Source organism: Haematobia irritans, chromosome 4 (genome assembly GCF_050003625.1).
Source record: "Haematobia irritans isolate KBUSLIRL chromosome 4, ASM5000362v1, whole genome shotgun sequence".
NCBI lineage: Eukaryota > Metazoa > Arthropoda > Insecta > Diptera > Muscidae > Haematobia > Haematobia irritans.
Window position 1 is genome coordinate 81,862,173 of NC_134400.1, and position 10,748 is coordinate 81,872,920.

The 10,748-nt window shown below is 32.0% G+C and overlaps 1 protein-coding gene and 1 long non-coding RNA gene across 2 annotated transcripts; both read left to right on the forward strand.

Moving 5' to 3' along the window:
• Nucleotides 1-919: 919 nt before the first annotated feature.
• Nucleotides 920-1,893, forward strand: LOC142236198 (peptidoglycan-recognition protein SD-like). Its single transcript, XM_075307464.1, has 2 exons — nt 920-1,270; nt 1,328-1,893. Exons 1-2 carry the CDS (start codon nt 1,088-1,090, stop codon nt 1,706-1,708), a joined length of 564 nt encoding a protein of 187 aa, XP_075163579.1. The 5' UTR covers nt 920-1,087; the 3' UTR covers nt 1,709-1,893.
• A 6,029-nt stretch (nt 1,894-7,922) lies between these two features.
• Nucleotides 7,923-8,311, forward strand: LOC142235022 (uncharacterized). Its single transcript, XR_012721769.1, has 2 exons — nt 7,923-8,000; nt 8,094-8,311. It is a non-coding gene; the product is annotated as an uncharacterized LOC142235022 (long non-coding RNA).
• The last annotated feature ends 2,437 nt before the right edge of the window (nt 8,312-10,748 follow it).

The window sequence follows — 10,748 nt, forward strand, 5'->3', positions numbered from 1 at the left end:
AGTAAAAACAGAAGAAAAATAAAAGATTTCAACAATAGGTTTATTTCGGTATTGAAAGGGTTAAAGGTACAGGAAAGCAATTAGAATGTTATTTGGATTCCGACTGGTCAGGAGGAAGTGACGACAGAAAATCTTACACGGGACATGTCTTTATTTTGGAAAAAGCACCAGTGTCGTTTGAGACAGAAGCAGAATACATAGCGATTTCAGCAACTACAAAGGAAGTAATGTGTATGAGAAATCTATTGGTTGATTTAGATTTTCCACAGTTTGTCCAAGATGAAACGATGATCTACGGGGATAACATTCACCCAGAAAAAAGGTGCCTTCTAAACTAAAGGAAAAAATGTTCATCAATGTAGTTTAGCCATTTTATTTCCGTTAAGGTAAATAATAAAATTAATTTGTTTCAGTAAAAAAATCCTAAACTGAAAGCAGTTAGGAATAGTTCATTAACGAGAATAAGGCATGGAATTTTACTAATACTGTTTTCTTCGCTGGGTATAAGAATTTACTACTGAACAAGAAATTTTTATTCACTAATAACAAAGCATTCGTAAAAATAAACAAAAGCCGAACTAAAACCAAGTTTCCTCAAATTTAGTAAAATTTCTTTTAAAATGATAATTCTAAAGAGGACGGACTCCGAGAACAGGATTCAACTTTCTTCACAATTAGTTCATTTTAACATAAAGAAGGGGTCACTTTTTTCTGGGTGTTGGTGCGAAACCCCGTATTTCATGCAAGAAGTAAGCACATTGATATAAAAGTACATCATGTCAGAGAAATTTTCAAAAATGGATTAATTGATTTGAAATACGTTCCAATAACCGAAAATGTTGTTATTTTCCAGTTTGTCTTAAGCGCTAGGCTTTTAATTATTTGTCGTTACTTTTGGTGATTTTTTTCTGTATAGAGTTAATGCATTTCAATATTAAGTAGAATTCTAAAAAAACATTCCAATACACTTTTCTTCGCTATTTATATGTGCCAATATAAACATTGGATTTCTAGAACCAGTCATCATTTGTAATAACAAGTCTTAGGGATTCAACGAAATATAGAAAACAATTTTGTGTACAACAATATGAGATTTTACATTTGCATTTTTGCTACGATATGTCTGACACAAATTGTTCAAGGACATATCAAAATAATCACTCGAAACGAATGGAATGCCAAGCCTACTACTGTTGAAATGACACCACTGGAGTTGCCAGCCGCAAGGGTTATCATAGCTCATACTGCTGGAAATGAGTGCAAGACAAAGGTACGTATGCAAAAAAAGTTTTTTTTTGGAAGATGATTTGAATATTTATATCATTAGGAGGCATGTTCACAAGAATTGCGGAACATACAACATTTCCATATGGCAAAATCCTCTTACGATGACATTGCTTATAATTACCTCGTTGGCAATGATGGTAACATTTACGAGGGCAGAGGATTGAAGTACCAAGGAGCCATAGCGAAGGGTATCAATGCAGGTTCCATTAGTATTGCATTCATGGGCGTCTTCACTAAGGACTTGCCTAGTCAAGAATCGTTGACGGCTGCCAAGTCTCTCATAGAGAATTTAAAATCAAATCAAAATCTGAAGGAGGACTACAAACTCTTCGGTCATCGCCAGATGTCACCCACCCTTAGTCCAGGTGATGCTCTGTATGCTGAAATTCAAAAATGGCCCAAATGGTCGAAAGATATATAAAGCTTTTTATTTATAAATTATTTCACATTTAAACATTATACCCCAAGAAATAAAACGTTTTTTATTAGAAATAATTTTTTAACATTTGAATCGATCTAGATATCAACATAATTATTTTATTATTTTCTTTGATTTTCTTCGACCTTTTTATGTTATAATACTAATTGATGATTTTTCAAGCTCGAGGTCTTTTTGGAATATTTTATTTATTTTTCCCAATATTTCGCGATTGCCATATTGAATCGCTTCTTCAGGGGGTATGCATAATATAGACAACACAAAATACTTAAAGCTACTGTAGATTGGCTATCTCGCATCGATATTTTTTGAACCACTTAAGTTATCACAACTTATCCAATTATACACAATTATTCGTCATCTTAATACCTTTCATTTAAGTACCAACAACAATATAATCGGACATTTCTAACTCGAGATATAATTTATTTAGTTAAAAAAGGGCGAAAAAAGTAAAAATAACAGGATATCTCAAAAACTGTTCCATACATTTTTTTCGAATTCAACAGACCACAATACAAAAGTTGCCTCTCATCAAGTGTACATGAAAAAAAAATTTTGTAAACTAGTGTTATTAAAGAAAAGTAAATGTGAAAACATGGCCATTTTAGAGCGATAACGCCAATTTAATTCCGGCCCTAAAGGTAAAAATGAAATTAAGTGCAAAATTATTCGTTAATACAAAATCATATTTATTTGTATTTCACGCATAAATTTATGTGTATATCTTAAAATTATTTATTTTTATACTCGACTTCACGTTCTTTTTTTGTTAGAGTGTTTTAATTTCTTCCAAAATTTCAAATTTTTATACCAAAAAAAAAATTTTTTTGTTACAAAACTATTATTTGTCTGCCTTGCATGCAAAAGGTCATGGGTTCAATCCCTGCTCCGACCGAACACTTTTTTTTAATTTACACATTTATATTTATACTATATTAAATTTTTATAATGAAGCTTTGTGGGTTATTAAAGATTTATAGTCAGTAACAGTGCTTGATATAAACGAAATTGACAGATTTTTTGATAAATTATTATTTATTTATTGCAAAAATAACAATTTTGTAACAAAAATCTGTTTTTGGTACAAAACTTTAAAATTTGGTAGGAATTCAAAAACTCTAACAAAAAAGAAGAACATGGAGTCGAGTATAAACATACATAAATAATTATACCCTTCACCACTACTGTGGTACAGGGTATAATAAGTTTGTGCATTTGTATGTAACGCCAAGAAGGAAAAGTCTGAGGCCCATCGTTTAGTATACCGATCGTCTTAGAATTAAATTCTGAGTCGATTTAGCGATGTCCGTCTGTCTGTCTGTCCGTCTGTCTGTCTGTCTGTCTGTCTGTCCGTCTGTCTGTCTGTTGATGTATTTTTGTGTGCAAAGTACAGCTCGCAGTTTTAGTCCGATTGTCCTAAAATTTGGTATAGGGTCCTCTTTCGGCTCAAAGACGATCCCTATTGATTTTGGAAAAAATCGGTTCAGATTTAGATATAGCTGCCATATATATTTTTCACCGATCTGGTCATAATTGGCGTGTATACCAACCGATCTTCCTCAAATTCCGTACATCCGAATATTTTATGACTCTCGAAAAACTTGCAAAATATCAGCCAAATCGGTTCAGATTTAGATATAGCTCCCATATATAGCTTTCGCCCGATTTACACTCAAATGACTTCAGAGGCCAATTTTTAACTCCGATTTAGTTGAAATTTTGCACAGGGAGTAGAATTAGCATTGTAGCTATGGGTGTCAAATTTGGTTGACATCGGTTCAGATTTAGATTTAGCTCCCATATATAGCTTTCGCCCGATTTACACTCAAATGGCTACAGAGGCCAATTTTTAACTCCGATTTAGTTGAAATTTTGCACAGGGAGTAAAATTAGCATTGTAGCTATGCGTGCAAAATTTGGTTGAAATCGGTTCAGATTTAGATATAGCTCCCATATATAGCTTTCGCCCGATTTACACTCATATGACCACAGAGGGCAATTTTTAACTCCGATTTAGTTGAAATTTTGCACAGGGAGTAGAATTAGCATTGTAGCTATGAGTGCCAAATTTGGTTGAAATCGGGTCAGATTTAGATATATCTCCCATATATAGCTTTCGCCCGATTTACACTCATATGACCACAGAGGGCAATTTTTAACTCCGATTTAGTTGAAATTTTGCAGAGGGAGTAGAATTAGCATTGTAGCTATGCATGCCAAATTTGGTTGACATCGGTTCAGATTTAGATTTAGCTCCCAAATATATGTTTTTCTGATTTCGACCAACATTTTCCTTGTAAAATCGCCACTGCTTAGTCGAAAAGTTGTAAAAATGACTCTAATTTTCCCAAACATATATATCGAGCGATAAATCATAAATAAACGTTTGCGAAGTTTCCTTAAAATTGCTTCTGACTTAAATGTTTCCCATATTTTTTACCAAAATTGTGTTCCACCCTAGTGCATTAGCCATCTTAAATTTTGAGTCTATAGATTTTGTAGAAGTCTATTAAATTCTGTCCAAATCGAGTGATATTTAATTGTATGTATTTGGGACAAACCTTTATATATAGCCCCCAACACATTTGATGGATGTGATATGGTATCGAAAATTTAGATCTACAAAGTGGTGCAGGGTATAATATAGTCGGCCCGCCCGACTTTAGACTTTCCTTACTTGTTTTTCACTATTTCCTCCTTATTTCATTTTACTGTCCCAACTCTAAAAAGAGTAGTGCCCTTTCGTTATTTTTATGAAGACCCCTGATTTCTTTTAACGAACCAAGAAAAACATTGTGCCCATAATGCCAAAATGATAAACAAAACACATGTCCACACATACATAAAATGCTGCTCTCAAGGCGAAAACATATGCTGTTTGTTTTCCAAATGTCTATTCTCTTGGTTCCGAATGTCTATTCTCTTTATTCAAATTAAATAATATTTAGACCTAAGCATATTAAATTTTTGGCCTTTTCATAAAACAGTTTTCCGAAACAACATAAAGGGTGATACGGTCAAAATTTGGTCAATATAAACATGACGTATTTCTTTAAATTTTGCATTTAAAAAACCTGAACACCCCTCATTTTGAAGGTGTGTGTGTGTGTAGAATGTTGCTCCTATTTTGATTTTGGAAGTCACTCTTCAGTTGTCAAAATGCCGTCCAAGCAAGAAGAGCAGCGTATCAAAATTCTGCTCGCGCATCGTGAAAATCCGAGCTACTCGCACGCAAAGCAGGCAAAATCGCTAAAAGTTGTCAAATCAACCGTTACAAATATAATTAAAGTGTTTGGGGAACGTTTGTCGACAGCTAGGAAGTCTGGATCGGGGGGAAAGCGAAAACCGGAAGCCGCTGAGACGACAAAGAGAGTTGCCGGTAGTTTCAAGCGAAACCCTAACCTCTCTCTCCGAGATGCCGCAAATAAGCTGGGTGTATCGTCTACAACCGTGCATCGAGCCAAAAAACGAGCCGGACTATCGACTTACAAGAAGGTAGTGACTCCAAATCGCGATGATAAACAAAATACGACGGCCAAAGCGCGATCCCGGAGGCTGTACACGACGATGCTGACGAAGTTTGACTGCGTGGTAATGGACGACGAAACCTACGTCAAAGCCGACTACAAGCAGCTTCCGGGACAGGAGTTTTATGCGGCAAAAGGAAGGGGAAAGGTAGCATGTATTTTCAAGCACATAAAACTGTCAAAGTTCGCAAAGAAATATCTGGGTTGGCAAGCCATCTGTACCTGTGGCTTGAAAAGCAGCATTTTCATAGCTTCCGGGACTGTCAACCAAGAAATTTACGTGAAAGAGTGTTTGAATAAACGTCTGCTGCCTTTCCTGAAGAAACACAGTTGCTCCGTACTGTTTTGGCCGGATTTGGCATCTTGCCATTACGGTAAAAAGGCCATGGAGTAGTACGCCACCAACAACGTGCAGGTGGTTCCCAAGGACAAGAACCCTCCCAAAAAAACTGATTTCTGCGGCGAAGAAGGTGGACAAGGTGGCTGTACAAAATCTGATGGCAGGTGTCAAGTGTGAGGCTCGGCAATTCGGATTTGGAAAAGCGAAAGTCTAACTGAATATTTTTCCTGAATTTTATACTAATTGAACTTGAAAAAGAAATTTAATTTGATTTTTTAAATAAACGATTTCACCGATTTACACGCGTTTTCCCTTGACCAAATTTTGACCGTATCACCCTTTACAAGCGGTTTCACAGAAATTGTTCTCTTTTGATTCTGTGTTAAGTTGATATCTTTCGTCAACTCTCCCGGTTTCCATCTCTATTTCTTTCTCTATACTCTCTCTGTCGCTTTGAATAAAATATCACAACATATGTATGTTTAGTCGAAATTTGTAAATTTATACACAGAAAAAAAGTGTCTCGTAAATTTAAGAAGATTTTTACAATAATTTATTACAAGAATTTTCCAGAATTTTAGTTCATTTTTCGTATCTTCAACGAAAATTAACTACTCGAAAGGAAATTTTACAAATTCTAAGTAGCAATCGTTTAGTTCATGGCCTACCAAATACCATGGAAATTTCCTTAAAAAATTTCTTAACTGGTATTTAAAAATTCGTTTGTCATGCTATAAAACTACTTGTGAAATGTAAAGTATTTTCTAAATAATAAGTGCAATTTACTATAAGATTTTTTTGTATGAGAAAATATTTTTTTTACGAAAAATGAACTTGAAAATGGATAGCAATTTCTTACTGACAATTCCTATAGTTAATAATTGTTGGTAAAAAATTGCCCAATGAAATATTTTTAGTTCACATGTAATTAAATTTATAGACATTTTCGTCAAAAATGGTAGATAACATTTCAAGAAAATTTTGCAAATTTTAAGTTAAACGTTTACGAATATTATTCTCAGAGTAAATTGTCAGCAGATGCGATGAACTAATGCATAGTACAGAGATCTTTATCGGCATAGTGGAATGTGATTAATGTAAAGATGATGTTACTTGAGTTTTGTTGTGTATACATGAGCGTGGGGTTGTTTTTATTTTGGTTCATTTAGTGGTTTGTGTGTGTGTGTTTGTTATTCTTGGATGGTTTATTGGCTGGATGAGGTGTTGTTTTCAATAAAGGCACATGTGTTTTTGTTGTTGTAGGAATGTTTTGGCTTTGCTTGGTTTTGTTTGGCATGCTTCAGTTGTATAGTTGGCGTTGGCGTGGGCTGTTGCATCTTTTAATATGCAACAAGGGAATATAAAGGCATGGAATATTTTGGAATTTTGAGACATATATTGGTGTTTGTTTATTAAACCTTTTAAATGAAAGTTATTAATATTTTATCGGTAGTTTCGAGAAAAGTTATTAAGAATATTTAGGAAAATATGTTGAAATTGAAAGTGTATTGAAATTTTTATTATTCAATGTAAAAAATTAATATTCAATTCCAGATGAATTTGGAAAATTTTTGTTATATCTCAGCGTATAGTTTAGCCATAAATTGGTAAGTATTGTTTTTTTAATATGGCTTTCTTTTAAAAATAATATTTTTTATGTATATTATTATTTGTTAATTATTTTTTTTTTTGAAACCAGTTTAATGTTTTTCTTTGTTGTAAAAGCAATATGAAATTAAGAGCAACTCCAGATGGGTTCGAAAATAGAGCTTTCTTTTAAAATTTGGCTTTCTTTCAACTAGAATATTTACGTTTTTATGACCTTTTTATCATCAAAATTATAGGTTTTTAATACCTTATTTTAGTATTTCTTTAATTATTGTTTTTGGAAACCAATGTAATATTTTAATGTAAAAAAACAAATATTTAATTTCAGAATAACCCCTTAAAAATTTGAAAAAAATGTTAGTACTCCTTTGCTTGTAATTTAATAGTGAATTGGTAAGGATTCTTTAACTTTCTTTTAACCAGAATATTTGTTTTTTTATGCATAATATTATTTTTTTCATTAGATTTTTTGGAAACCTATTTAATAATTTTATTTAATGTAAAAAATAAATATTTAATTTCAGAATAGCCCAAATAAATTTGGACAACTTTTTGTATTTCCCCTCAGCGTACAATTTAATAGAGAATTGGTAAGTTTTATATTAAAACTCTGGATTTCTTTCAACTAGAATATTTATTTTATTATATCCTTCACATCGATAACAACACAGTTTTATGAGTTTATATAGAATACTTCATTATTTCTCTAATTGTTTCAGGTACCAATTTTATGAGATACGTTTTCCAAAGAAAAGTTGAATTCCTTACACCATTCGATAAAATGCCCCCAAATATGGTAAGTTGCAAGCTAAAATGAAGAATTAAAATTATATTTCATTACATGGTGTTAATTTTTAACAATTTTCATTATTGTTTCCATTTTTTCCAGCAAGATATGTGAAAAAATTACCTACGATGAATAAAAAAAGGATAAGTCAAAATGTCCAAACAGCGGGTTCAAATGAACTACTCTCTGTTCCACGTGGTCATAATTTTTATTCACAAAAAACATTGTATTAAGAACTTTCATCATAAGTTTTTATAATAAAGTACTTTTGCTTAAAGAAAGTTTAATTTTAATGTATGAAAATTTTCATAATAGTAAAACGGTTTGTTGTTCCTTTAATTATTTAATTTCTCTGTACTGTGGAATGATTGATTTAAAAATAGTTTAATTGTCGACATTTTAAAGAGACTGTTAACCAATTTTTATTATCGGGTTTCCCACAAAATAAGCAAGTAAAACAAAATAATACTGACTTTTTAACTTGGTAGGGGTATATAAATCTTATGGTGTTGTAAAAATGAACTAAACTACAATGTTATAGATGAACTAAAATTTAAGAGAATTATAAACTAGACAAGTTGAAAAAAATCTTAAGGGCTAAATCATGGTCAATATTACTACAGTTTAGTTAATTTTGCAATGGAAAAGGGTTCACTGTTTTTTCAGTGTATATATGTTTGCATTCACACATATGATTTTTATGAAACATTCATGCCCCAAACATAATATATTCTAACATATTAACATAGATGTCCCAAACATTTAGTGTTAGTTTAGGAACATTGCATGTTCGCACTTAAATATATTGTGTTTTAAAATTGTGCCCGAAACACATTTTGTTTATAACATATGAAAAACATATTTTTAATTTAATTTTATTATAACTCGCTTTTTTACATAGTTCTAATGGGTAATTCGGTTAAAAAATCGGTTAAAAACAGACTACGAATTAACAAAATGGTATAAATTATTTAAATTTTGTTGAACAAAAAACTAAATCCATTTTAGAAAAATTGTGAATTTCTGAAAATGTTTGAGGTCAATCGTTTCAGAAAAGCGTTAGAATGCATTAAAAGTCATAGAAAATTCTAAAAATTATTTCATTGTCAAAATATTACAAAATTTGTTAATTCACATCCAAACACTGAATTCGGATCACACATTAAGAAATGATGCAAATTCAGTGCAACGGCTGTTGAAATTTTGGACACCCGTCCTATGACAAGCCCATGTTAAATTCATCGCTTCTGCCCCAATTTTGCACCACTTCCGGATCCAAAAAGAACATTTTCACTATTTTTTTGGCGACGGGTTTTTTTGCCGGGATGTAATCTTTTCGGAATTTTTGGAATATATGTTAAAATAAATGTAAAAAAAAATTTGGTGTTCAGGAGCAGGGATTGAACCCACAACTCTTTGCATTCAAGGCGGACATGCTAACCTTTGCTCCACATGGCCAACAAATGTATGTTTCTGTATAATAATATTTTGTTTGCATCGGCCCAAGGGCGCCACAAACTATGCTATATAAATATAACTTATAACCATAATTGTCTATTGATGACAATAACAGCTACGTAGCTTAGTGGATAGTGTGTTGGCTTACAAACTGTATGGTCCTCGGTTCGATTCTCCGTCCAGGCGAAAGGTAAAATTTAGCAAATTTATAATAAATAATTTGAGTAATTTCTTTAACATTGTTTGTATTACAGAAAAAAGGTGCTAATAACTAAAAAATCTCGTGGGAGTGTGAAAAATGTGAGGGAATATGCAATTAGGCAAAAATATATATTTTTTTTTGAGCACAATTTTCTTTGGGAGAACGTTTTTCCAAGCATATAACATTTTTTGGCACAAAATGCTTCCAAACATATAATATGTTCACGTAAAATAAACATAATAATGTTTCGGCAATATCCAATGATATATGTGCTTCCTGCAAAATATGCTTGGAACATATGTTAGAGAAGCGACTTTTTTGAGGGTCTAGGTATGTAAAACTACAAGTTTAATTACAACAAATAAAAGTGAAATTTGCTGAGTTATCATTCATGATTTCTTATCGACTTACATATTTTATATAATAAACATTTGGTGTATAATATTCAAATAAATTACAAACATTTTGATGCAAGCAAACAACTGTTTTGATACTGGAGTTAACTACACCCTAAAAAAATCGCTTCTGTAACATATACTCCCAAACATATTATGCTTCAAGCATATACATTTTTGGGTATTGCCCAAACATTTATATGTTTGATTTCTTCCAATATATAATATGTTTGAAAGCATATTGGTCTAAACAATATAATATGTTTGGGTAGTCTAAGTTCCAAACATTTTGTATTATTCCATCCAAATTCAATAATGTTGTCTTCCAAAAAACTATATGTTATTATGTGAACATGTATGTTTGGAGGCATTTTGGACCCAAAAATATTATATGCTGAGAAGAATTTTCTCCCAAAGAATATTGTGCTCAAAATTTTTTTTCTGCCTAATTGTATATTGTCTCACATTTTTTTCACTTCCATGAGTTTTTTTAGTTCTTAGCACCTTTTTCTGTAATACAAACATTGTAGAAGAAATTATTAAATTTAATTTTTTTTTTAAATTTACCTTTTGCCGGACGGGGATTCGAACAGCGGACCACACAGTTTGTAAGCCAGCACACTAACCACTGGGCTACGTAGCTGTTATGGTCATCAAGAGATAATTATCGTTATAAGTTATATTTATATAGCATAGCTTGCG

What these genes read in the sequence shown, in the direction of transcription:
- LOC142236198 (XM_075307464.1), top strand. Translation starts at nt 1,088, where the DNA reads ATGAGATTTTACATTTGCATTTTTGCTACGATATGTCTGACACAAATT. An exon ending in GAAATGAGTGCAAGACAAAG is followed by an intron (nt 1,271 to 1,327) that starts GTACGTATGCAA and finishes TTATATCATTAG; the next exon opens with GAGGCATGTTCACAAGAATT.